The sequence below is a fragment of the Carcharodon carcharias genome, chromosome 19 (genome assembly GCF_017639515.1).
Source record: "Carcharodon carcharias isolate sCarCar2 chromosome 19, sCarCar2.pri, whole genome shotgun sequence".
Classification (NCBI taxonomy): Eukaryota; Metazoa; Chordata; class Chondrichthyes; order Lamniformes; family Lamnidae; genus Carcharodon; species Carcharodon carcharias.
The window spans coordinates 106267292-106295043 of record NC_054485.1 but is presented as its reverse complement, the minus strand read 5'-3'; the positions used below and the strand labels follow the sequence as shown (position 1 = coordinate 106295043).

Below are 27752 nucleotides of genomic sequence, written 5' to 3'. Positions count from 1 at the left end.
TTTTCAGTCCCTGCTCCAAACTCCATTCCCTAGCTACTGACTCCATTCCTCTCCCTGGCAACAGCCTGAGATTAAACCATTATGTTCACAACTTTCGTGTCATACTTGACCCTGAGATGAGCTTCCAACTGCATGTCTGCGCCATCAATAAGACTGCTTATTTCTAACTCAGTAATGTTGCCAACTTCACTACTGTCTCAGCTCACCCGCTATCAAAATGCTCATTCATGCCTGTGATAGCTCTGGACTTGACTATTCAAACACATTGGTGGAGAGAGAAACAGAGTTAATGCTTCTAGTCCATATGACTCTTCTTCAGGTCTCTGTTAACGTTAACTCTGTTTCTCTCTCCACAGATGCTGTTAGACCAGCATTTTCTGCTTTGTTTCAGATTTCCAGCATTTTGCTTTTATTTAAACACACTCCTGGCTGGTCTCCTACATTCTACCCTCCATAAACTTGAGGTCATCTAAAACTCTGCTGCCCATGTCCTAACTGGCACCAAATCCCATTCCCTTATCATCCTCATACTGTTGACCTGCTTCGGCTTCTGGTTAAGCAACATGTCAATTTAAAATTCTCATCTTTGTTTTCAAATCCCTCCACAACCATGCCCTTCCCTATCTCTGTAATCTCCTCCAGCCCCACAACCCTCTGAGATATTTGAGTTCCTCTAATTCTAAGCTCTTGAACACTCCTGATTTTAATTGCTCCATCATTGGTAGCTATGCCTTCAGTTGTAGGCCCTAACTTCTGGAATTCCCTCTCTCCTCTCTCTACCTCATTTTCTTCCTTTAAGACACTTCTTAAAACTTCCTCCTTTGACCAGTTTTTGATCATTTGATCTAATATCTCCTTATGTGGCTTGCTGCCATATTCAGTTTTTCATGATCCTGGTGAAATGCCTTAGAATGTTTTATTATGTTAAAAATGCATATAACATATGTGTGTTGTTGTTGATTTTATTCCCAGTTGACCCATAGGGCTAACATCTGCCATAAAGACTAAAGATATGTGTGATCTGCACTGCAAATTACAACATAGGAATTTTCTCATATTAGATCTGTGTCTCTAAAGTCCAATCTTTCTGTAATACCTTGGTGTTATTGGAAACGCAGCTATTTAAAATCATGTTGGCTACAGTGACAGATGGAAACTGAAATATGTACTGAGTGAACCTGAGTTTCCTATTATGGAATCTCCTAACCAGCTGAGCGATTATTAATTTTAGATAGTTTGCAAATGAACATACGTATTAGTTGCAGGAGTAGGCCCCTCGAGCCTACTCTGCCATTCAATAGGATCATGACTGTTCTGATTGTAACCTCAACCCCACATTCCTGCCTACCCCAAATAGCTTTCACTCACTTGTTAATCAAGAATCTATTTAGCTCCGCCTTAAAAATATTCAAAGACCCTGCTTCCACCACCTTTTGAGGAAGACAGTTCCAAAGACTCACTACCCTAAAATTTCTCATCTCTATCTTAAATGAGTGACCTCTTATTTTTAAACAACAACCTCTAGCTCTAGATTCTCCCACAAGAGGACATATCCTCTCCACATTCACCCTATCAAGACCCCTCAGGATCTTAGAGGTTTCAATTAAGTTGCCTCTTACTCTACTAAATTCCAGTGGATACATGCCTAACCTGTCCAGCCTTTTCTCATAAGACGATCTGCCCATTCCTGGTATTAGTGTAGTTTTCATCAATAAACTTCATGGTGATGTTGTTGAAACACAAGTAATGTAGGGAGCAATTTTCAGATGAAATGTAAAATTGGGGTCCCATCTTCCCTCTTAGGTGGACGTAAAGGATCTCATGGTATTATTTTGAAGAAGAGCAGGGGAGTTATCTAGTCCAATATTTATTACACAACCAAAAACAGATTATCTGATCATTATCACATTGCTATTTGTCAGGCCTTGCTCCGTGCAAATTGGCTGCTTTGTTACTCATTAGTTACAATAGCAACTATAAGTTTTTTTATTCATCCATATGAGCATATGAATTAGGAGCAGGAGTAGGCCATTTGACCCCCCCCTCAAGCCTGTTCTGCCATTCAATAAGATCATGGCTGACATGTTTGTGGTCTCAACTCCACATTCTGCCTACCCCCGATAACCTTTGACTCCCTTTTTAGTGAAGAATCTATTTACCTCCACCTTAAAAATATTCATTGACCTTGCTCCACCACTCTGTGGGGAAGAGAGTTCCAAAATTTCAGAAATCTCTGAGAGAAAACATTCCTCTTCATCTCTGCCTTAAATGGGAGACTTTTTTTTTGCAAAAATATACTTTATTCATAAATCTTCAACAACATTTCAAACCATTTCAAAATCACTGTCACAACAATACAATCAGGTTCAACTTTTACAACATGAATCACAAGGTGTATCCATACAAACAATGAATATTACAATCACTGGCAGACATTCATTTTGAGCTGTACATCCTGAGGGGCTCTTTACAGTTCCCAGACCCTCAGTGCACTGTGGCAGAAAGCTCTTAGGCTGCAACCCTTTCCCATTGCGCCTTTGCGGCGGCTGCCCCAAGCTTTAGTGCGTCCCTCAGCACGTAGTCCTGGACCTTGGAATGTGCCAGTCTGCAACACTCAGTCAGGGACAACTCTTTGCGCTGGAAGACCAACAAGTGACGGGCAGACCAAAGAGCGTCTTTCACCGAGTTGATGATCCTCCAGCTGCAGTTGATGTTTGTCTCGGTGTGTGTCCCTGGGAACAGCCCGTAGAGCACAGAGTCCTGTGTCACAGAACTGCTCGGGATGAAACTCGACAGAAACCACTGCATCTCTCTCCAGACCTTCTTTGCAAAGGTATAATCTACAAGGAGGTGAACAACGGTGTCTTCCCCACCACAGCCACCTTGAGGGCAACGTGCAGAGGGGGTGAGATTCCTGGCGTGTAGGAAGGATCTGACAAGGAGGGCTTTCCTCACCACCAGCCAAGCTACATCTTGGTGCTTGTTGGAAAGTTCTGGCAATGGGGCATTCTGCCAAATGACTTTGTCAGTGTGCTCAGGGAACCATCCCACCGGGTCCACCCTCTCCTTTTCCTTCAGGGCCTCTAAGACGTTACGTGCTGACCACTGCCTGATGGACTTGTGGTTAAAGGTGTTTCTCTGCATAAATTTTTCCACAAGGGACAGGTGGTATGGCACGGTCCAACTACATGGAGCGTTCTGCGGCAGCGTGGCCAGACCCATCCTTCGCAGCACTGGGGACAGGTAGAACCTCAGCATATAGTGACACTTGGTGTTTGCATACTGAGGGTCTACGCACCGCTTGATGCAGCCACACACAAAGGTGGCCATCAGTCTGAGGGCGATGTTGGGCACGTTTTTTCCCCCTTTATCTAGAGGCTTGTACATCGTGTCCCTGCAGACACGATCCATTTTCGACCTCCAGATAAAGCGGAAGATGGCTCGGGTGATCGCCACCACGCAGGAGTGTGGAATGGGCCCGACCTGCGCCACATACAGCAACAGTGAGAGTGCCTCACACCTGATGACCAGGTTCTTAGCCGCAATGGAGAGGGACCGTCGCTCCCACATGCCCAGTTTCCTTTTCACCATAGACACTCGCTCCTTCCAGTTTCTAACGCATGCCCTGGTCCCTCCGAACCATATCCCCAGCACCTTCAGGCCATCAGCCCTGACAGTGAAGGGGACAAAGGATTGGTCAGCCCAGTTCCCAAAGAACATAGCCTCGCTCTTCCCATGATTTACCTTGGCTCCCGAGGCCAGTCCGAACTGGTCGCAGATGTGGATCAGTCCGCGTACCGACAGAGGTTCCAAGCAGAAGACGGCAACATCGTCCATGTACAGAGAGGCTTTGATCTGAGTGCCTCCATTGCCTGGGATCGTCACTCCTCTTATGCCTGGATCCTTCCTGATGGACTCAGCAAAGGGTTCTGTGTCTTAAGTGGGAGACCCTTATTTTTAAACTGTCTCCTCTAGTTCTAGTCACTCCCACAAGGGGAAACATCCTTTCAGCATCCACCCTGTCAAGTCCCCTCAGAATCTTATATGTTCATAGTATATTGTCTCATGATTAATTGTTGTTAATGCTGGCCTCATTAGAAAGTAATAATTTGAATTACTGTAAAATAATGGACTTGTGGTATCACACTCTTCAAGGAAAAGTTGTTTATACTGAATATCAATGAGAAATATGCATATGCATAACCTGGTAATATTCTACTGCACACAGTTTTGCAGAAGTGGTGAGCTGAACTATTAATATACCGTTTAGATGCTGATGGCTGTAATCCACTGAGGGCCTGAAGTCGGATGAGATGATTCACTTTGCAGTTGTCCTCCCAGAAGGGGAAAATGTATAAACCCCTGTATTATCCCATGGATTTCGCTCCCCCTAACTGGAAAAAAATGGGTATGTATCTCAAAATGTGTCGAAGGGGAGTAGATGAAGGAAAAGTGGAGGCAGGGGAAGTGAAAGGCACGGTTGTTAGGGACGCCTGCACGGTTGCTGGGGAAAGCAGGATGTGACATTCTCTGGCGAATAACGCGCGCGCAGCCTCGGTGGTCAGTTTCAGCTGCAAAGGACGAAGGAAATGGACGCGAGTGTGGGATCAGGAGTCAACTGAGGATTTATAACCGGGGACTGAATGCAGCAGTGGAGTCACTCGGCGTTTCCATCTTTTAGTTTTGTTTTAGCCCTAGTGTCCTATCGAAGGCGCCGATATGTTTGTTTGGACTTTGCTGGCGGTCTCAGCCGCGCTGCGAGCAGCACAGTCCTACAAACCTGTCATTGTGGTGCACGGTTTGTTTGATAGCCCAGGGGATTTCAAAATGATGCAAAGTTTCATCAACGAGGTAAGACATCGCCTCTTCTTTCCTGCTCTTTTGCTGCGCCTGGGGCCTGATTTCCCGGAGATCCATCCTGGATCCCTTCCCTCCTGTCCTGCTAGTGGGCAAGCGGCTGTAACCTGAGAATCAGCACCCCCGCCGCGATGGAAACATGACCTATTTTTTTTCTAGGAAGTGGGGAGTCGAAGACTGTGCGTCGAGACCCCGGCTGGTAATAAGTTACTCGATTGGAATTTAATCTCAGCAAGTTTACCAAGTGTGTTGTTGATGGACTGTGAGTCAGTTCATGAGATTTATAATAAATGAAATACTCCGCGAACTCCAGTGTGGAACAATTCTCCAAAATACAAGGAGGAGCCCAAGCAGTTTATTAGCTCAAATAATTTCCCTTTGTACCGACGGTTGTGAAGCTATATATATCGTATATTAAAAAAAAATCTTAAGTTTTTTCCAAAAATATATTTTATTCATAAAATTTGTAAATATACTTTATATAAGTCACTAGTTTGGCCTCATCTGGAGTATTGCGTCCAGTTCTGTGCGCCACACTTTAGGAAGGACGTGGAGACAGCTGGTGCAGAAAAGGTTCACAAGAATGCTTCCTGGGATGAGGAACTTCAGTTAAGAAGATAGATTGGAGAAGTTAGGACTGTTTTTCTTGGAGGAGAGAAGTCTGAGAGGAGATTTGATAGAAGTATTCAAAATCATGAGGGGTCTCGACAGAGTAGATCAAGAAAAACTGTTTCCACTCGTGAAAGGATCAAGAACGAGGGGGCCACAGATTTTAAAATAACTAGTATAAGCAGCAAAAGTAATCTGAGGAGAACTTTTTTACGCAGTGAGTGGTTAAAGTCTGGAATGCCTGAGAGTGTGGTGGAGGCAGGTTCACTTGAAGCATTCAGAAAGGAATGAGACTGTTACCTATGCAGAGTTACAGGGAGAAGGTGGGGGAATGATACTAGAGGAGTTGCTCATTCAGAGAGCTGGTGCAGACATGACGGGCCAAATGGCCTTCTGCCCTGTAATGATTCTGTGGATCTGTGAAAGCATTTCAACTTGAAAGTTACAGCAAGTGCCATTAAACTTAATTTGTCTCCTTAGAGCTTGTTCCACTCTTAGGTGTAGCTGTACAATTGTAATTCTTTTAATATTTTCAATATTGATTCTGTACCATTTTTCCATGAGGAAAACTTCTTCACCCAGAGGGTGATGGGTGTCTGGAATTCACTGCCTCACATATTCCAAGGTCCAGAACTATGCCTGGAGGTTACGCTGCAGCTTGGGGCAGCTGCCACAGAGAGGCAATGGGGAAAGGTCGCTGTCTAAGACCTTTCTACTATAGCACAACAAGGGCCTGGAAAATATGCAAAACCCTTTGGGCTGTGTGCCTAACATTAAATATGAATACAAAAGTATTGAAGTTGTATTTGAGATATCTCCGAGAGGGACATGCTGTATGAAGGAAAGTTGAATTCTATTGCACTGTTTTTAATTTTTCAATTTAAAATCTCTTGGCAACCAGGCTGACAGGCGATAGAACCACAGAAAAGTTACAGCACAGAAGGAGGCTATCCAGCCCACTGTGTCTGCACTGGCTGAGAAAGGAAAAAATAAAAACTAGCCACCCATTCTAATCCCACCTTCCAGCACCTGGTCCGTAGCCTTCCAGATTACAGCACTTCAGGTGCAGATCTAGGTACCTTTTAAATGAGTTGAGGGTTTCTGCTTCAACTTTAAGAAGGATGTGAATGCATTAGAGAGAATTGTTCCAGGGATGAGGAACACCAGTTACGTAGATATTTTGGAAAAGCTATTCTCCTTGGAGAAGGCTGAAGGAGATTTGATAAAGGTATTCAAAATCATATGGGGGTCTGGACATAGTAGACAGGGAGAAACTGTTCCCATTAGTGGAAAGATTGAGAACCAGGGCCAGATTTAACATAATTGCCAAGGAAGCACTGGTGACTTGAGGAAAATGTTTTTTACACAGTGATTTAGGATCTGTAATGAACTGCCTGGGCATGTGGTGGAGGCAGTTTCAATTGATACTTTCAAAAGTGAATTGGATTGCTATCTGAAGAAGAAAAAGTTCAGGACTGCGCGGAGTAGCACTCGGTGAGTTGCTTTTGCAGAGAGCCAGCACAGATACCATGGGCTGAATGGCTTCTTCTGTGCTGTGACCATTCTTTGATTCCTGCTCTGACAGGAAGTTCATGTTCCACTCCAGAACTGTGAGCGATAAGCGAGGCCGACACTCTCAGCACAGTGCAGAGGAAGCAGTGAACTGCCTGAGGTGCTGCCTTTTGAATGAGATGTTAACCTGAAGTCTTGTTTGCCCTTTCGGGTGGATGTAAAAGATCCCATCACCGCTGTTTTAGTGAAGAGCAGGGGACCTTTCCCAGTAGAGTGAGAGGGGAAGAAGCTGTGCTTTATCTGACCTGAAGCCTTTATTGACATTGTTGCTTGAAATTCCTCCTTGAAATTTCCTTGAAATGTCCCTGACTTTAAAAAGCCAAATATCACTGACTTCTGTGCGATGTTTACAGTTTACAGTTGAAATTGCTTGGCTAGGTCTGGAACCTAGATGTTAAGATACTCTTTTTCACTCATTTACTTTACCAGATATGGTCTTTGTGTAGAACTCATGGGCAGGGTCTGTCACTATTCATTTCCGAGTGACACAGGGCCCTGAAGCATAGAGTGTACTTGTCAATACGTGAAGAGTGCTGAACTTGGCAGAACAGCAATATCCTGTTTGACTAGCACAGGAATTCTCCATTGCAGCCACACTACTTAATGGGTCAGTCTGGTAAATGAACGGCTTCCATCGACTGACTATTAGGTTTCGTGCACTTCCATTTTTTTGATGCTTATCCCTCATTGACTAGCCCTGCCTATGAGGAGGGTTTCAGTTCCCTCTCTTGGTGTTTGACTTATTTCTCTTCTTCCGCTGCAGTCAACTACTTTTCATCCCCCAGCAGGGAGACCTGTGTAGCCCAGGTTAGATTGAGAATCTTGGAATAATATCTCATTCTAATGCTGAATTGATGAAACGTGGTCAATTTCCTATATCCTCGATTATTTACTCTACCATTTCAGATCACCCCTTCTCACATCTTTTTGCCTCCTAGCTTGCTTTGGTTCAGGTTCGTGGCTTCTTGTGGTACCTTGTCCAGGTGGAGCCAGATTGTGACCAAATGGTCACAATGATGGTCTGGAATAATGGGCTTCACTGTGGAGAGGAATAAACCATGCTGCTTGGCTGTGCACTATGTATGCTTTTAGTAACATGGAGGTAAATTCGCAGACGTTTCAGGGCTGATAGACCTGTGAAGGTTGGGCATTTTGGAAATGGAGAGGGCAAGGACAGTTGACCAAGATCTCCATTTTGGTGCCTCAGGTGAGCCAGAAGAAGAGATTGGGGGAGGGAATGCGGTGTTGAGGGATTTGGGACGAGGTTTCCAGAGGCAGCGAAGATGATGGATAGGTTAGAGGTGGGTGAAAGAGATGTTCAGTCATGGCTCTGCTGTGACACTTTGGGGGCCATTTTAACCAACAAAACCAGGAACGATCCCATGGCACCAGGTGAAACATTGGCTTTACACCTGGGCCCAATGCTATTCTCTGATAACTTTAATGGAGAGTAAAATTAGGTGGGGTGTGATATCAGTGTCCCATCCAATCCCATATGATTCCCAATGGGCAGGCTGGGGTAAAATTGCCTGCAGTGTGTCAACACAACTCAGTCTATGCTTACCTTCATTCTATACCTATGGACCTTCTGGTTGAGGTGAGTGAGCATCAGTCACAGGGACTCTGGCTGTATTTCCTGAGGTTAACTGCAATGCTCCTACCCTGGCTGAGATTAATAAACATAAATAGAGACACTGATTGAACCTTCTTGTTTACTGTAAGGTTCTCTCACTGAACTATCAGCGAGACAGGCTAGCTTTTGCAATAATTTTAAAAAACAGGACCTTTGACTTGTGGATGGTCTTAGGCACACCCACGTGTTGTAACTATCAGTGATGTTCATGTTGTGACACCTACTCTGTTGTTTAGAGAAAGGGAGATTAGACTATTTTAAGTTTAATTAACATTTTCGGCACAAGGGCCTATCCAAAATAACATCAGTGAACTGATGTTACTATGCATTTTATATACAGACAGCCATTAATTTAACATTCCTCCTTAACAAGGTCCCTTTGAAAGCACTTATTGAAAGGCCATTTCTATCTTTGATTTCCTTTTCATTTTCACCCGCATGAGGTGCTGGACTTGTAGATGTTGGATTTTTATTCTAATCAGCCCTATGCTTTTAACTGTTGTTCAACACCATTGAGCTTATTTATAAAGGTGCACTATTCCCCTTGTTTGTACTAACTGGCTCATATCAGTAGATGTAGCATGATGCTGTGCGGAGGAGGCCATTTAGCCCATCGTGCCTGTACTGACTCTGAAAAATCAATCTAAATATCCTATCTTTTTTCATCATAGTTCTGAAGATTTCACTTTAAGATACATTTATCTAACCCCTTTTTTAAAAAAAAAGCATGACTATTGAATCTGCTTCTACCATCCTTTCAGACAGTGCATTCCAGATCACAACAGTTTGCTGTTTCTTAAAAACTTGTTTCCTCATATCTGATTGTTTTACCAATCATTTTAAATCTGTGACCTCTGGTTGCCACTAGAAACAGTTTATCTTTATTTAGTCTATCACATCCCTTCAAGATTTTGAACACCTTTATCAAATTATCCCTTAACCTGTAAGGACAGCAGGACCAGTTTCTTCAGTCTCTCCATGTAACTGAAGTTCCTCACCCTGATACCATTCTAGTAAATCTCCTCTGTCCACTCTCGTAGGCCTCAATATCCTTCTAAAATGTGGTCTCAAGAATTGGAAGTGAGGTTTAACCAGTGTTTCGTACAGTCAAAAAGCTCAGGTCACTTTACGCTTTATAACTGAGACAGCTGGAGGCCGAAACCAAATGCATTCTGTTTATTAAGGTTGTTAATGGTTTCTCACATGTATGCTTGTACTGGGAGTATGATGGTTTTTTGAGATTGAGCAAACTTTGTTCTTGGCACCAGCATAGTTTAGTTGGTTTGCAGAATGTAGGAGTTCTCTCAAATCAGATTAACTGCCACCTAGCAATAGTTGGACTGCAACACTTGTTCACCAGTTTGGAATGTCCTAAGAAAGTGAACTGTATTTTACAGAGGTTTTTTTCTAGTGATCTGTAAAACCTCTACTTTTGAATTGTTTGAAAGAAATGGGCCTCGAGGAATCCCAAGTACTCACCATTGGAGGGGTCTCTTTCTCTATTTCTCCTCAGACACATCCAGGCACCAATGTGACTGTCATTGACCTGTTTGATCACACACAGAGCCTGAAGTCAATGTGGAGTCAGGTGGATGGATTCAAAGACGCCATTTATCCCATCATGCAAAATGCAGCAGACGGTGTTCACATGATATGTTACTCACAAGGTACGGCTTGTCGGGGGTTGTCATGAGAACATTTACAGCGTGACTGATAAATACATTTCAAAATATTTTAATTATGAAGATTAAAGCTGGTGTGGCTGTCCATTTATTTGGCTGTTATACTGACCCCATAAGCCTTGAATTGAATGGAGATGATTGGGTGTTTTCTCCTGTCATTCATGTCCGGAAACATCACTATTTCAAAAGGACTAGGATTGATTTTTATGAACTTAATTTGTCTTATGTAACTATCCTTCGCTGACTCCATTTTACTGGAAAATAATCTTGCTGCAGTCTGAAGACTCTTTGCTGTAGAATAGCTCTATAGCTCTGGTGAAAGGTCATCTTGACCTGAAACCTTAACTCTGTTTCTCTCTGCAGATGTTGCCTGACCAGCTTAGTATTTCCAGCATTTTTTTGTTTTTATTTCAGATTTCCAGCACCTGCAGTATTTTGCTTTTGTTTCTTTGCAGTAGTTTTGGTCATGAGCTCAGTAAATTAAATCTACAAGTCCAGTCCTGACCTGCACCTCATTGACTGTCATGGTGCTGTCCGTGGTGTCATTATTCATTCGATATTTATTAATAAAAGATTTTGTTTTAAACTGTGATGATGCCTTTGCATTATTCAGCATCTCCCACTCTGCAAGAGGCTGAGTTTTGGGAAATTAGGTGTCTCGGTTTACTGTCAGAGTGGCTTTGCTGAACAGTGTATAGAAAATTGTTGAGTGCTGAATAAAATGAACATCCAAACTCTGTTGTCCCTACCCTGTGAGTGTTTGATGGGACAGTGTAGCTGGAGCTTTACTCTGTACGGAACCCATGCTTTAGCTGATTAAAGCAAAATACTGCGGATGCTGATATTCTGAAATAAAAACAAAAAATGCTGTAAAAACTCAGCAGGTCTGGCAGCATCTGCGGAGAGAGAAACAGAGTTAATGTTTTGAGTCCATATGACCTTTCTTCAGAGCAGCTGTGAAGAAGAGTCATACAGACACAGTTAGAAAAGTTAAACACTTTACAGGATCTATTATATACTCAATCTAGCATTCAGAATCAACTTGAGGTACATGTGAATTACCAGACAAACTGTGATCAAACACACTACACTGCACAATAAGCGGCAAATGCAACCAGGACAGATCTCATAGATTTCTCAGCATCCACCCAGATGTCAGTATCCAATGTGAATTGCATAATCTCGATAAAACTCTGTCTCCCTCATGAGGGATTCCAGTCTTTACCTTCGAAGATCTAATCTCTGAATTCCATCCAAAAGTGGTTCCGAATTGGACTGCCTCAATGACTGCTTACCTCCCAGGGTTTCAATCTCATCTCCTGAGATTCTGTTCCCCTGATTCCCAACTCTCCACCCCAGCATTGACTCACAAGCACAACCCCAACTCTTCAGCCATGTTGAGAAGAACACTACTGCTCTAAAGGGTTACCTTTGCCCCAATGACCCGCAGCACAGAGTCACCAACCTTCTCTCTTTTCAGTTCTCCAGGGCTTCCCCTGAGCCCTCAATACTTGGAGCCTCTTTCTTTGTTCCTCTCACCAGTGATTGTCTCCTCCCAGTGGCTCATTCCCTGGTTCTCCCTCTCTCTCTCTCTCTCTCTCTCTTGGCTCTCCCTGGTTTCCATCTCTGGTTTCCCTCTTTGGGACCTTTCCCTCTACCACACTGGTTCACCTCCCTTTCCCCTCTTCCTATTCTGGAACTCCTCTTGTTATGGTGCCCCATCCATGAGTATCATGATCTTTTTTTTGTACTATTTGTTTCCCATGCAGGCAGACTGTGCATTTGTCCCCAGCCCAAAGATTTCACAACATTGAACCCACTTCCAGTCCATGCATGTGTGGTAACTCCCAGGACATGCTGGGATATGTAGCTCCTGGCCTTGGGAATTGGGTAAGTCGGGATTCTTAACAACAGAAACTGAGAGGTTCACTGAACCCTGAGCTCTGCTGGAAACTGGCCAAACTTGACCATCGGTTAAAAAACATGAAACCTGGCTGCCCCCAAACCAGTGACGATTGCCACTGCACAGACCACATCATGTCACCAGCCAATGCATTATTTTGCTGCCAATTATTTTTGATAATTTTTTTCTCCAAATGCAGGCATCGCTAGCATTCCCATCCCAAATCTCCCTCGAAGGTGGTTGTGAGTCTTCTCATTGGAGCTCTGCAGTTGGCATCTTGATGGTTTTGAGTGGGGATTTGTAGGATTTTGAGCCAGCAAGAATATGGTGTGACTCAGGACTTCACCCCACGCTGAACCCACAACTCCGCTTGAGCTATTGCAAGATATTTTCACTGGAGTCCATTTTGATTTCTTGCTTGTCGATCGATGAGATGTTTGTAGCCTTTGACAATGAGAGGGAGTTGGGCTGGTTTGCCTCATCTCAATAGGAATACAAATTAGTTACCCCTCCCTACCTCTGTCCATCCCATTCTGCCCAGTGATCCCCCAAGATTTCACGTCAGGACCCTCTTCCTGAGATTGGGAACATTTCTCGGACAGGAAGCCACGTCTCACTTGTTGGATTCCGTAACGTTGACCTCGCCACAGGATGGGAGCACGACTATCTTCAGTTTCCCCCCCAAGTCACTCACCACCCTGACTTGGAAATATATTGCCATTCCTTCACTGTCACTGGGTCAAAATCCTGGCGCTCCCTCCCTAACAGCATTTTGCGTGTACCTATACCACATGGACTGCAGCGATTCAAGAAGGTGACTCACCACCGCCTTCTCGAGGGCAACTAGGAATGGATAATGAATGAATTGAAAAAAACAGAGTTGACGTAAAAACAGCCAACTAGAGCCTATGCTGCAGTCTTCCATTGCCTACCTCCTCTTTCCCACGCTCCCCTCAAATGACCAGTTGAGAGCTGCACTTGATTGAACTAAACAAGAATCTTTACAGGGCTGTTGCTCAGCAGAGTTCTCAATAAACGATATTGAGCAACTTTTCAACACAATCTCAACTCCCAGCACCCTGACGATTAGGGTGAGAGTTTGCTCTTAAAGGGCCTGGGAGTCTAAATTTACCCAGGAAACCAGTAAAGTTTGTGTCCCATTTCTGTTGAATGTTCTTTAAAAAACTGAATGTATGCCTGTTACTCTGTTTTTCAGGTGGCCTAGTCTGTCGCGGTATCCTTGCCACTTTGCCAGACCACAATGTGGACACGTTGATATCCCTGTCCTCTCCTCAGCTTGGTCAGTACGGAGGTGAGTTTTCGAATTTTCTTCACTGCAGGTATGAGGAGGGGCTGAGAACCTGGAGAGTCTAAATGAGTGGGGTCAGCTGAATGAGGCAGTGGGTTATACGTGTCTTAGGAGCAGCATTCAAACTGAGCTCAAGCACACTACGTGCGGTATTCTATGTGAAAAAAATCTTACTAGTCTCCATCCAGTGCCTGGGGGATACGGATTTAAAGCACAAACTATCTCAAGTGAATCGTGATCTCAGCTCTGAGTCAGAAGGATGTGGGTTCAAGCCCCCCTCCTGAAGGTTGGTACAAAATACTGGCTGACACTCCCAGTGCAGTACTGAGGGAATGCTGCACTGTTATCTTTCAGCTGAGACATTAAATTGAGGTCCCAGCAGACATAGAGGATCATGTGGCATTATTTTAAAGAAGAGCAGGGAAGTTTCCCAAGTTTCCTGGCCCATATTTATCCCCTAACCAGAATCCAGATGCAGGCATCGCTAGCATTCCCATCCCAAATCTCCCTCAAAGGTGGTAGCCTTCTCATTAGAGCTCTACAGTTGGCATCTTGATGGTGTTGAGTGGGGATTTGTAGGATTTTGAGCCAGCAAGAATCTTTCTTTCTCTCCAGTTTTAGTTCTCACTATTGTAGAGGGTTGTGTGTGTTACTATGTCAAATTACAGCATTCCATGTTCTCAACATTCTCTGGATAAAGAGATTTCTCCTGAAATAGCTGTTGGATTAATTCGTGACCAATTTGCATTTATGGCCCATAGTTTTCATCCACAAATGAAAAACTCTCCTCCACATCTGACCTATCAAGCCTCTTGAGTTTAATGACCTTTTATTAAGTTATCCCTCAGTCTCCCCTCCCTCTCTCTTTCACAGAAAAGAGTCCTAGCCTGTTCAATCCTTCCTGATGGTTATAACTCTCCATTCTGGTGGGGGTTATTTGACAAAATTCCAATAAAAACAAAGACAGCCAAAGAGAGAACTAGTCAAAAGCATCAAATAAGAGATAAAAGCAGAAAAGTGAATAAAACCTTGAGTACAGCAACAGACAGAGGGACATTGAGGAGAGTGGAGTTAGGTTAGAGAACAGCCATGACCTCAATGAATAGTTGAACAGTTTGAGGGACTGAATGGCCGCATCCTGTTCCTATGTTCCTACAAGGAATGTCAAAGAGAGGAAATTGTATGGAAGATACAAACAGATTTGAAATTGAAGATGAGAACAAGATAGTTACTATTCTGAGTGATTTACTTCAGTTTGATTAATCCTTTGCTGATAAGATTCAGGGGAGTTCGCGTGCAACCCTTTGCATCTTCCTGTTGTTATGATCCCAATTGAAATTATCACTGGACAAACCTGATCCCAGTGTTCGACCCAGCTTGATAGATCCTAACTTTTATTTTTGGAGAGTGGCTACTGAACAGAGTCACAAGTCAGCTGATGAACTTTTAACGAAAGAATGAAACACTTATTCAACAAGAGAAAATGAACGATATTACAATGCTCCGTCACACACAACTATACCTTTACAGATATATACAGATTTATAAGGAAAGCACAAATTACCAAAAGTTATCTTATACTCTGAAGCAAGAACAAAAATTGCTGGAAAAACTCCAGGTCTGACAGCATCTGTGTAGACAAAGACAGAGTTAATGTTTCAAGTCAGTATGATTCTTCTTCAGAACTAAAGAGAAGTAGAGATGTGATGAAATGTATACTGTTTAAGAGGGGTGGGACAGGTGAAGCTGGATAGAAGGCCAGCGATAGGTGGAGACAAAGGAGAGATTGCAAAAGATGTCATAAACAAAAGGTTGAAGGGGTGTTGACGGTGGTGATACTGGCTGAAGGAGGTGCTAATTGTGACAGTAAGAGTAGAAAGCAGGATGAGCAAGTGACAGATGGCACTAGGCAGAGGGGATGGTGTGGGAGTAAAGATCAAAATAGGGTAAAATGAATGGAAAAAGACTTTAAAAATAATAGAAATAAGGTGGGAAAATATATATATATATATATACACAAATTTAAAAAAAATTTGAAAATAGGGCATCAAAAAGGGGTGAGGATGGAGGAGAGATCTGAAGTTGCTGAACTCAATGTTAAGTCCGGAAGGCTGCAAAGTGCCTAGTTGGAAGATGAGGTACTGTTCCTCCAGTATGCATTGAGCTTCCCTGGAGCATTGCAGAAGGCTAAGGACGGACATGAGAGCAGGGTGGTGTGTTGAAATGGCAAGCGACAGGAAGGTCTGGGTCATACTTGTGGACAGACCAATGGTATTCCGCAAAGCGGGCACCAAGTCTGCGTTTGATCTCTCCAATATAGAGGAGACTGAATTGGGAGCAGCAAATGCAGTTGATCAAAATGAGGGAAGTGCAAGTGAAGCGCTTCACTTGAGAGGAGTGTTTGGGCCCTTGGACGGTGAGGAGGGGGTAAGTTAAGGGGCAGGTGTTGCACCTTCTGTGATTGCATGGGAAGGGGGTTGAGGTGTAGGGGTGACTGAAGAATGGACCAGGGCATCCCAGAGGGAACGATCCCTATGGAGTGGTGGCAGTGGCGGTTGCATAGGATGTGCTTCTGGTGGCGTCATGCTGGAGTTGGCGGGGAATGATCCTTTGAATGCTGGTGGGTGAACAGTGAGGACAAGGGGGGGACCCTATCATGGGTCTGGGAGGGAGAGGAAGGTGTGAGGGCAGAGGCATGGGAGATGTGTCGGACACGGTCAAGGTCCCTGTCAACCACAGTGGGTAGAAACCTCGAGGTTTCCTTTCTGTCACTTGCCATTTCAACACACCCCCATGCTCTCATGCCCAAATGTCCATCCTTGGCCTGCTGTAATGCTTTAGTGAAGCCCAAACAAACTGGAGGACAGCATCTCATCTTCCGATTAGACACTTTACAGCCTTCAGGACCTAACGTTAAGATCAGTAACTTCAGATCATGAACTCCCTCCTCCATCCTCACCCCTTTTTTGATTCTCTTTTCTCAAAGGCTATGGGCCTAGTGCTGGAAAATAAGATTAGAATAGTTAGGCCTTGTTTGACCGCTATAGACTTTTCCCCACCTTTTAGCCTATTTTGATCTTTTCCCCCACACTGTCCCCTCCCCCAGTGCCATTTGTCACTTGCTCATCCTGCTTTCTATTCCTAATGTCACCATTAGCACCTCCTTTAGCCAGTATCACCACCATCAACACCCCTTTGATTTTTTGTTTATTATACCTTTTGCAATCCCTCCTTTGTCTCCACCTATCACTGGCCTTCTATCCTGCTTCACCTGTCCCACCCCTCTTAAACAGTATATATTTCACCACATCTCTACCTCTCTTTAGTCCTGAGGAAGAGTCATACAGGCTCGAAACGTTAACTCTGTCTTTCTCTACACACATGCTGTCAGACCTGCTGAGTTTTTCCAGCAATTTTTGTTTTTGTTTCAGATTTCCAGCATCTGCATTGTTTTGCTTTCATGCTTCTTTCTTATACTCTAATGTTCACAGTCCATGTAAACCAATAGGCCAATGGTCAGACACACCATACTCTGAAAGCGAGCGATAGGTCTCTCCTCAACTTCCCCCAGACACTTGTCACACCATGAGCCACTGACCTCACTGGACTCCATCTTTCATAGGAGGGTTTTCAATCTCCCTTCTCCAAGACCTCACCTTGCAATCCTCTCCCAAACTAACGCTTTTTCTCAGACGCCTCCCGCAAAGTTTCACCTCCAGGGTTTCGTACTGTCCTTCCGAGGTTCCTCTCCCCTGGTTCATCACATGCATTCAAGCTTTCTTCTACGCACTCTCTCTCACTGATTCAGCTGTCAATTGTACACCACTGCTTCACACACCCATAGCAAAAAGTTGCAGACCTTCAGTTTGGACCTCTTGGCTTCTCACAAATCTTTAAATTGCTTTGACTCTGCTTCCTGCAGCTTGAAGCTTGGAGCCTTTCTCTGCCTCTCACTCTTAACTTCACTTAACAGAGTATTTTCCAATTTCCTGCCCTTCCTTTGACTAGAAGGTCTTCTTGAGATTTTTCCTGTTCCACTCCTCTGGATTTGGGGACTTTCTTCTTGGCTATCTGCCCCTTCTAGGCTGCTTCTGCTCCAACTGAACTCAGAACTGTTGTTTCTTTAGTTTGTTTGTGTGCGCGCATGAGCCTGCCTCTCTGGACCCCAGTTGCTAGGCAACAGCACAGTTTTCTACTCGCGTGTTTGCTTAGCTTCTCTTAGAGTTTTAAAACTCATTAGACATACAGGCACCTTTTAAAGTCGAATGAAAACTCACTTGAGCTTTTCTTAACTCAAATACAGAGTTACAAATCAAACTTAAACTTCAAGGGTAAAACTCATTCTTAATATCCACAAATACAAATATAACTTTCTTAAACTGCCTCTATTTCCTAACACTGTGCCTCTGATGCCCATTGCTGTTGTCCCAATCTAGAGTGACAGTTTGTTAATTACATTCAATTCTTGCTCATGTACCCAGTCAATTCAGGCACCAGGAATGATGGAGCTGAGAATTGTCTTTAATCCAAGAGTTTATTAATCATGCTAAACCGATCAAAATGAATCACCATCAGGGACACAAAGAAGCTCAAGAGGGATATAAAATGACTGGGTGAGTGGGCAAGAACAGGGCAGATGGAGTATAACATGACAAAGTGTGATATTCTACTTTGGCATGAAAAATAAGCGTTAAATATTTTTAAAATTATGAGAGACTGGAAAATATTGGTTCTCAGAGGGACATTGGGCGTCCTTGTACATGAATCTCAGAAAGTTAACATGCAGGTACGGCAAGGAAGGCAAATGGTATGTTAGGTCTTGTCATAAAGGGATTGGAGTATTAGAGTAAAGAAGTCTTGTTGCAGTTATAAAGGTCCTGATGAAAGGTCACAGACCTGAAATGTTGGCTGAGATTTTCCGGCCCCGACCGTAGTGGGAATCCTTTTGGGTGGAGTAGAAAATTTGATGGACCAGCAAAAAGTCTGTTGACTTCGGGTGGGCCATGGGACTAGAACTCTTGGCTGTTAACTTTGTTTCTCTCTCTCTCCATAGATGCTGCCTAACCAACTGAGTATTTCCAGCATTTTCTGTTTTTATTTCAGATTTCCAGCATCTGCAATATTTTGCTTTTAAGAATTTTTTAGAATTACAATTCTAACAGGCATTGCAGAGGTCACACCTGAAGTATTGTGTGCAGCTTTGGTTTCTTTACCTAAGGAAGGATATACTTTCCATTAGAAAGAGTGTAGCAAGTCCATTATATGGGTTGCTGGGATGAGGGGGTTGTCTTTTGAGAAGGGATGAATAGACTAGACTAGATCTATATTCCCAGGAGTTTAGAAGACTGAGAGGTGATCTAATTGAAGCATAAAACATTTCAAGGGCCTTTCCAGGGTAGACACTGAGAAAATGTTTCCTCTACTGGATAACCTAGAACACAGGATCACAGACTCCAAATAAGTGCTCAGTCGTTTAGGACTGAGATAAGAAATTTCCGCTCTGAGGGATTTAAATCTTTGGAATTCTTGACCCCAAATTGCTGTGGATGTTCCATCATTAAGTATATTCAAGAGAGAGGTTGACATTTATTCACTACTAAGGGAATTAAAGGGTATGGGTTAGTAAGGGAGGCTCCAGCTCCTATTCATGTTCTCGTGTTCTTATGATGCTTTGTTGCTGAACCTCCCCCTCCTATCAGTTTTAAAACAGTGACCAAATCAGCTTGAGAACTGCTAACGCTTGCTGATAATTAATGGTTATCTCTGTGTAAAGATACTGTACAGCAGGTCCTGTTGTTACTCTGTTATCTCAAAGGCTGTTAGGAACATCTGCTTACGTTCAATTCCCTATCACTTGAAGAAGCAACATTTTGCCACAGACTTCTTGAGTGTCACATCCTGTCTCTTCACAGTTAGCAATTTATTTACAGGCACAACCCAATGAGCAGCAAATGATCTTTGTGGGACAATGTCACTCCTTGGAACTGAACATAAACAGTTGTTTCTAACTGCATTGAGATAACAGAGTAACACAGGACCTGCTGCACAGTATCTTCACAGAGATAACCATTAAGTATCAGCAAGTATTGGCGATATTAGAACTGATCTGGTCACTGTTTTAAATATTATTAAAATTTATTGTGTCTGCACAATGAGAGCAAATCCTGACTCTAGTGATTAACTCGCAGCATGGTCAGATGGAATCTGCTGAGAACTGCAGTCACAGCAAAGGTCACTTTTAGTTCAGTGCAGTGTCTCCATTTTAGGCAGGAGGATATTACAGTCCAAATAGTACACTGGTTCAGCAACCAAGCACACACCTGCTAAAACCCAGGTGTGTTTGACTGAGAGCAGAGACTGACGGTGTGTGTCTGTGTGTGTCTGTGTATGTGTGTGTGACTGTATCTGTGTTCAAGAATGTTGACTGACTCCCTATATTGTGTGTGCATGTCCGAGTATAGTGTCTCAATCTCCTTGTGTGTGTATGCATCTCTCTATATTAGTGTATTTGTCTGTGTGTAAATGAGAGGTGAGTGTGTATATCCTGAGTGTGACTGAGTTGCTTTCTCTTCAACAGATACTGATTATCTGAAATGGCTTTTTCCACATTATGTAAAGTCCAATCTCTACCACTTCTGTTACACTCAACTCGGACAGTGCGTCTCCATCTGTAATTACTGGAATGGTGAGTAACAAAATCTTGTATGAGGATGTATCCAGTGTAAGTGTCAATGAGTTACATACAGTCTCTGTCATGCCATACTCTGACTCTCACTATACACAGAGCACAGAGGTTGTGTGTAACACATCGATTCTCTGACTGTACACAATGTATTGCACACTCTGCGCTGTGACAGTGCAGTGTGAGTATTAGCATGTTATGCACTGTCTCTGTGTTTTGTCTGTGTACAGTGTGAATGCTGCAGTGTGTTACACATAGTCTGTCTGCTCTGACTGTGTACAGTGAGTGTCAGTGTGTTACTGGGCTCTGACTGTGTACGGCATGAATGTTGGTGTGTTACTGGGCTCTGACTGCGTATAGCATGAATGTTGGCATGTTACTGGGCTCTGACTGTATGGCATGAGTGTCGGTGTGTTACTGGGCTCTGACTGTATGGCATGAATGTCATCATGTTACTAGGCTCTGACTGTATGGCATGAATGTTGGTGTGTTACTGGGCTCTGACTGTGTACGGCATGAATGTTGGTGTGTTACTGGGCTCTGACTGTGCGGTATGAGTGTCGGCGTATTACTGGGCTCTGACTGTACAGCATGAGTGTATGTGTGTTATTGGGCTCTGACTACAGTATGAATGTCAGTGTGTTATTGTGCTCTGACTGTACAGTATGAGTGTCGGTGTGTTACTGGGCTCTGTGTGTTGAATACGAGTGTCGGTGTGTTACTGGGCTCTGACTGTGTAGGGTTTGAATGTAATAAGAATCCAATCAAGTCCAGTGGGTCTGATTTTGTTTCTTTGTCTGTTTCAGACCCTCACCATCATGACCTTTACCTCAATACCAGTGATTTCCTGGCTTTCCTGAACAATGAGAGGGAGAACCCTAATGCCACAGGTAACACTGAGTTGAATAACAGACTGGGTTTAGCACAGTTACTTAGGACTGGATTTTCAGAATAGGGAAGACTCCACAGACCTTTAAAAAGGACCCAGATGAAGTCCCATCCCCATTTCCAACAGATCCAATTTTTACTGGTAGGGAAAAGGGGGCAGGGCATGATTTACACAGGATGAAAGCCCAAACTCAACAGGGCTATTTGAACTTGTGCTGAGTTCAAACAGACTCCATCTTAGCTGTTGCAAGGACTGAACAGACAGTGTGGGAGTCACAAATGGATGGAATAAGTGTGTAAACGCTTTTGAAGGATGGATAATGAATGTCATGATCTCAAGTTATTTAAATTTGCAGCCCTTTGAACTTAAAAAAAAACAGGCTGCAGCTCTCAGTGAGAGCTATTTTAAAAAAAAAACCCTATGCTGGACTGATTTGATTGACAGGCATACGTTAGAAAAAATAACATCCAGTTATGCAGTTTCTGTAGAGCTCTTTGTTGACATTTCCCCAAGGGCTATCATTATAAATGTTTGGCTGAATTTGGAAAGCTATAATTATCTCAGTGGGGTGTTCTGAATTCAAAGTTTGATTGACAGTTTAAAGCAACTATTAAAGGATTAGCTGTCTTTGTAGGGTCGGAATAGAAGTTTATTTTTTTCTAAGAGATTAACCACTTGAGATTTAAAATCTTTGAATATTTTTTATGAATGAAAGCTTTCTTTCCACTATCAAGTGTACAGGAGTGAGAGCTGTATTAGATTGTTAAAAGGTTTATTTCATCTCCACATGACCCCTGGGATCTGCCCATTGTGGATACTGGGTGAGTAACTATGAAGTTGGCATGGAGGGTATCAGGGTCCATGGCAGGTAGATGCGGGATCTTGAGCTGGCATGGATAGTATGAGGGGCCAATGGGGTGGGGGGTGGTTGCGGGGGGAGGGGGGGGGGGGGGCGGTTGCGGTGGTGCATTTGAATTGTGAGGGGTGATGGAGTGGGTAGGGTGAGGGCCAGAGGGCCTAACAACTTCTAAAACAATGGGGCAAAGTCCCAGAGAATCAAGGGCTAGCATCTAATCAGACTACCTTGGCAATCACCCAACCCCATGGACAATTATGTTCCGCCTCTGGTGTCGGTGGACTCGCTTCTATCCTACACCTAGCCACCGCCATGCCCCCCCCACCCCCCAGCCAAAACCACCACCACCAAGGCGGGGTTTGAGGCACTTTTTACCGAGACCGATCTGGCAAGTCAGGGAATTTCCCAACTTCAGCTTCCTGTCTCAGTGCCAAAATCCAGTTGTTATTCTTAAATATCAGCTCAGCAGCTTCATTTCAGAGCACATGCCAACATGCAAGAGATACATCATGAGCAGTGAATATTATAGGAAGTGCAAGTAAATCACTGCTTCACTTGGAAAGAGTGTTTTGAGCCTTGGATGGATAAAAGGGAGGAGGTGAAATGGCAGGTATTGCATTTCCTGTGCTTGTATGGAAAGGTGCTGTAGGAAAGGGAGGGGATATTGGGGGTGAGTGAGCAGTGGATCAGTGTATCACAGAGGGAACAGTGTCTTCAGAATCCTGAAAGTGGGGGCGGGGAAGATGTGCTTAGCAGTTGAATCAGGCTGATGGAGCTGACTGAGTAAGATCTGTTGAATATGGAGGTTGGTGATATGGAAGGTGAAGACAAGGTAAACACTTTCATGGTTCTGGGAGGGAGGGGAAGGAGTGAGAGCAAAGGTACAGGAAATGGGATGAACATTGTCAAGGGCCCTGATGAGCACAGTGGGGGTTGGGGGTGACAGGGTGGGAGGGGCACTGGTGTGGGGATGGGAGTCCTCAGTTGAGGATGGGGGAAAACCTATCAGAGGTGGCAGTATGGAAGGTGGCATCATCAGAGCAAGTGAAATGGAGGTGGACTAACTGCGACAATGGGATAGAGTCCTTGCAGAAAGCTGGGTATGAGGAAGTGTAATCAAGGTGGTTGTGAGAGTCAGTGGACTTGGAGACAGAGAATTTAAGGAAGGGGAGGGAAGGATCAGAGGTGGACCAGGAGAAGGTGCGAGAAGGGTGGAAATTGGATAGGATCATAGATGTACCATCAATGATCATCCACCTGGCACGTGAAGATGGATTCCCCCATTGCACATTTGTGGATTGATTTCATTTTCTACACCACTTTGTAGTTGTTGTGGAATGCAGTATTTTCGGGCAAATCAGGGTTTGTGTTGATGAACTCCCATTCTGCCCTGATAGCCAATAGAGAGGGGCAACTATCATTCTATTAACCTGGAGCTGAACACAGCCCCCAGAAGGGGGTGTGAGGTGGGGGGAGGACAGTGTCTGACCCACAGCCCCACCCAGTGCATAAGACCATAAGTCATAGGAGCAGAAGTAGGCCATTGGCCCATCGAGTCTGTTCTGCCGTTCAATGAGGTCATGGCTGACCTGATAATCCTCAACTCCACTTTCTTGCTGTTTCCCCATAACCCTTACTTCCCTTACTGATTAAAAGTCTGTCTATCTCAGCCTTGAATATACTTAACAACCCAGCCTCTGAGATTATGCCCTCTGGTCCTAGACTGTCCCTCAAGGGGAAACAACCTGTCAGCATCTATCCTGTCAAGCCGCCTAAGGATCTTATATGTTTCACTAAGGTTGCCTCTCATTCTAAACTCCAATGAGGACAGACCCAACCTACTCAACTTCTCATAAGAAAATCCCTCTATACCCGGGATCAACCTAGTGAACCTTCTCTGTATGCCTCCAATGACAGTATATCTTTCCTTAGTTAAGGGGATCAAAACTGTTCACAGTATTCTAGGTGTGGTCTAACTAATGCCTTGTATAGTTTTAGCAAGACTTCCCTATTTTTATACTCTATTCCCTTTGAAATAAAGGTCAATATTTCATTTGCCTTCCCCATTACCTGTTAAACTTGCATGTTAGCTTTTTGTGATTCAAGCACAAGAATCCCCAAATCCCTCTGTGCTGCAGCCTTCTGCAGTCTTTCTCCATTTAAATAATATTCAGCTCCTCTATTCTATCTGCCAAAGTGCATAACCTCACATTTTCCCACATTATATTCCATATGCCAAGTTTTTGTCCACCCGCTTCACCTGTCTCCATCCCTCTGTAGACTCCTTGTGTCACCCTCACCATTTGCCTTCCCACCTATTTTTCTCATCCGCAAACTTGGCGATAGCACATTCACTTCCCTCATCTAAGTCATTAATATATATTGTAAATAATTGAGGCCCCAGCACTGATCCCTGTGGCACTCCACTAGTTACAGGTTGCCATTCCAAAAATGCCCCCCGTATCCCAAATCTCTGTCTTCTATTAGTTAGCCAATCCTCTATCCATGCTAGTATAGTACCCCCAACACCATGGGCTCTTATCTTATTAAATAGCCTTATGTGTGGTACCTTATCAAATGCCTTTTGGAAATCCAAATATATTATGTCTACCGGTTCCTCTTTATCTATCCTGCTTGTTGCCTCCTCAAAGAATTCTAATAAATTTGCTAGGCATGATTTCCCCTCCATGAAGCCATGCTAACTGCTTGATTAGATTATGCATTTCTAAATGCTCTGCTATTACATCCTTTATAATAGACTCCAGCATTTTCCCAATGACAGATGTTAAGCTAACTGGCCTATTGTTACCTGTTTTTTGTCTCCCTCCCTTTTTGAATAAGGGTATTACATTGGCCATTCTCCAATCCTCTGGGACTTTTACAAAATTTAAGGATTCTTGGAAGGTTACTACTAGTGATTCCACTATCTCTGTAGCTACTACATTGAATATCCTAGGATGCAACCCATCAAGTCTAGGGGAATTATTGGCCTTTAGCCTCATTAGTTCCTTAGTACTTTTTCTCTAGTGATAATTATTGTATTTATTCCCCCCGCCCCCCCGCCACCTCCTTTTGCCCCTTGATTATTTGGTATTTTTGGAATGCTATTAGTATCTACTACCTTGAAGACTGAGGCAAAGTATTTATTCAACTCCTTTGCCGTTTCCTAGTTCCCCATTATTATTTCATCAGCCTCATTCTCTAAGGGGCTGATGTTCACTTTGGCCTCTTTTCCTTTTCATGTATTTCAAGAAGCTCTTACTGTCTGTTTTTATATTACTTATTTTCTTTTCTTTAGTCATCTTTTGTTGGTTTTTAAAACTTTCCCAATCCTCTGGCTTACTGCTAATCTTTGCCACATTGTATGATTTTTCCTTCAATTTGATATTGTCCTTAACTTCCTTGGTTAACCATGGTTGGTTTATCTCCTTCCTTGAATCCTTCTTCCCCACTGGGAAATATCTTTGTTGCGAGTCATGCACTATTTTCTTAAACTTCTGCCATTGTTCATCAACTGTCTTTTCTGCTAAACTCCTTTCCCAGTCCACTCCAGCAAACTTTGCCCTCATTCCATTGTAATTACCCTTATTTAAGATTAGCACAGTTGTTTTCAACCAAAGTTTCTCCCTCTCAAACTGAATGTTAAATTCTACCATATTATGGTCAATGTTTCCTAGGGGATCCTTTACTCTGAGATTGTTTATTAAACGTGCCTCAATACACATTACCAGATCCAAAATAGCCTGACTCCTAATGCATTCACAATATGTTGTTCTAGGAAACTGTCCCGAATACACTGTGTGAATTCTTGCTCGACCCTACCTCTGCAAATTTGATTTTCCCAATCTACATGAAGATTAAAGTCACTCATGATTAATATACTGCCTTTTTTACATTTTCTCATTATCTCCTGACTTATTCTCTGTCCTACAGTATAACTACTGTCAGGGGACCTATAGACTACTCCCACCAGTGTCGTCTTCCCCTTGTTATTTCTTACCTCCACCCATATGGATTCTACATCTTCCAATCCAAGATCATTTCTTGTTCCATCTTGTACTAACAAAGCTCCCCCACCACCCCTTCCTTCCTGCCTGCCCTTTCGAAAAGTCACGTACCCCTGAATGTTTAGTTCCCAGCTTTGATCTCCTTGTAACCATGTCTCCATAATGGCTATAAGATCATACCCTTTAACCTCTATTTGTGCCATTAATTCATTTATTTTGTTTTGAATACTGTGTGCATTTAAGTAAAGGGACATTAATTTTGCCTTTTTACCTTTTTTTTCCCCCTTTGACCCTATATGCTGCTGTTTTTAAATGTTTGTAAACTCTGTCCCTTCTTGTCACACTCTGGGTATCATTACCTAAATAGCTGCTCTGCAAGGCTGGCATATCCTTTTGCTTTGTAAGCCTATGTATCCCCTTTCCAGAACACCACCCCCCCCAACCTATTGAGTTTAAAGCCCTCTCTACAGCCCTAGTTATTCGGTTCGCAGAGACACTGGTCCCAGCATGGTTCTAGTGACGTCCGTCACACCCAAACAGCTCCCTTATGCCCCAGCACTAGTGCCAGTGCCCCATGATTTGAAACCTATTCCTTCCACACCAATCTCTGAGCCACGGATTTAACTCCTTGACTTCATTTACCCTCTGCCAGTTTGCCCGTGGCTCAGGTAGCAATCCCGAGGTTATTACCTTGGTTCTGCTTTTTAATTTAACTCCTAACTGTTCAAATTCTTTCAGCAGAACCTCCTTTCTAGTCCTATTAACGTCATTGGTACCAACATGGACGACGATGACAGCTGGATCCCTTCTCTCCCACTCCAAGTTCCTCTCTAGCTCTGAGGAGATGCCCTTAACCCTGGCACTGGGCAGGCAACACAGCCTTTGGGACCCATGCTCACAGCTGCAGAGAACAGTATCTATCCCCCTAATTATACTGTCCCCTAATACTACACTCCTTTTTCCTCCCTCCACTTGAATGCCTCCCTGTACCATGTTGCCGTGGTCATTTCGCTCATCCTCTCTGCAGTCCCCACTTTCATTCACACAGCTGGCAAGAGCCTTGAACTGCTGGACAGTTGCAGGGGCCAAGGCTCCTTGAACGCTACCACCTGGGTCCCCAAACCTGCTTCACCTGCAGTCGCATCCTCCTGTCCCCGATCACAGACCAAATCTGAATTAACTAATCTAACTAACTAATCACCGCCTCCTGGAGCAAAGTGTCCAGGTACCTTTCCCCCTCCCTGATTCAGCACAATGTCTGCAGCTCGGACTCCAGCTCCTTAACTCGGATCTGAATTTCCTCGAGCTGCAAACGCTTGGTTCTTGCAAGCTGTGTGGATGGGAGTGGGGACTGCAGGGAGGATGGGCGGATTGACCACGGCACCATGGTACAGGGAGCCACACATGTGGGGGAGGAAATGGGAACGTAGTAGTGGTAGGGGACAGTATAATTGGGGGGATAGATACTGTTCTCTGCAGCTGTGACTGAGAGTCCCAAAGGCTGTGTTGCCTGCCTGCTGCCAGGGTTAAGGATACGTCCTCGGGGCTGGAGAGGAACTTGGAGGGGGAGGGGAGGGATCAAGTTGTCATCAGCCATGCGTTCGCTCCAGATCACCTTGGTGTTCAGCATATCCCACATGCTGCAGCAGCAACACATTACCCATCCTGTCATCACTATCGTATTTTATTCAATTTATCAATTAATTACTCTAGTATCCCCACGCTTTACACTTTATTTTTATTTTTTAATATA

At 43.7% G+C, this 27752-nt stretch overlaps 1 protein-coding gene across 1 annotated transcript in view; it reads left to right on the top strand.

Moving 5' to 3' along the window:
* Positions 1 to 4546: 4546 nt before the first annotated feature.
* ppt2b (palmitoyl-protein thioesterase 2b) overlaps positions 4547 to 27752 on the top strand; it is a 44822-nt gene continuing 21616 nt past the window's right edge. The window contains exons 1-5 of the mRNA XM_041213397.1: positions 4547 to 4851; positions 10185 to 10338; positions 13473 to 13568; positions 20143 to 20250; positions 21054 to 21137. Coding sequence (XP_041069331.1) covers positions 4720 to 4851; positions 10185 to 10338; positions 13473 to 13568; positions 20143 to 20250; positions 21054 to 21137 — 574 coding nt within the window. The 5' untranslated portion in view covers positions 4547 to 4719. The remainder of the gene's footprint in view (positions 4852 to 10184; positions 10339 to 13472; positions 13569 to 20142; positions 20251 to 21053; positions 21138 to 27752) is intronic.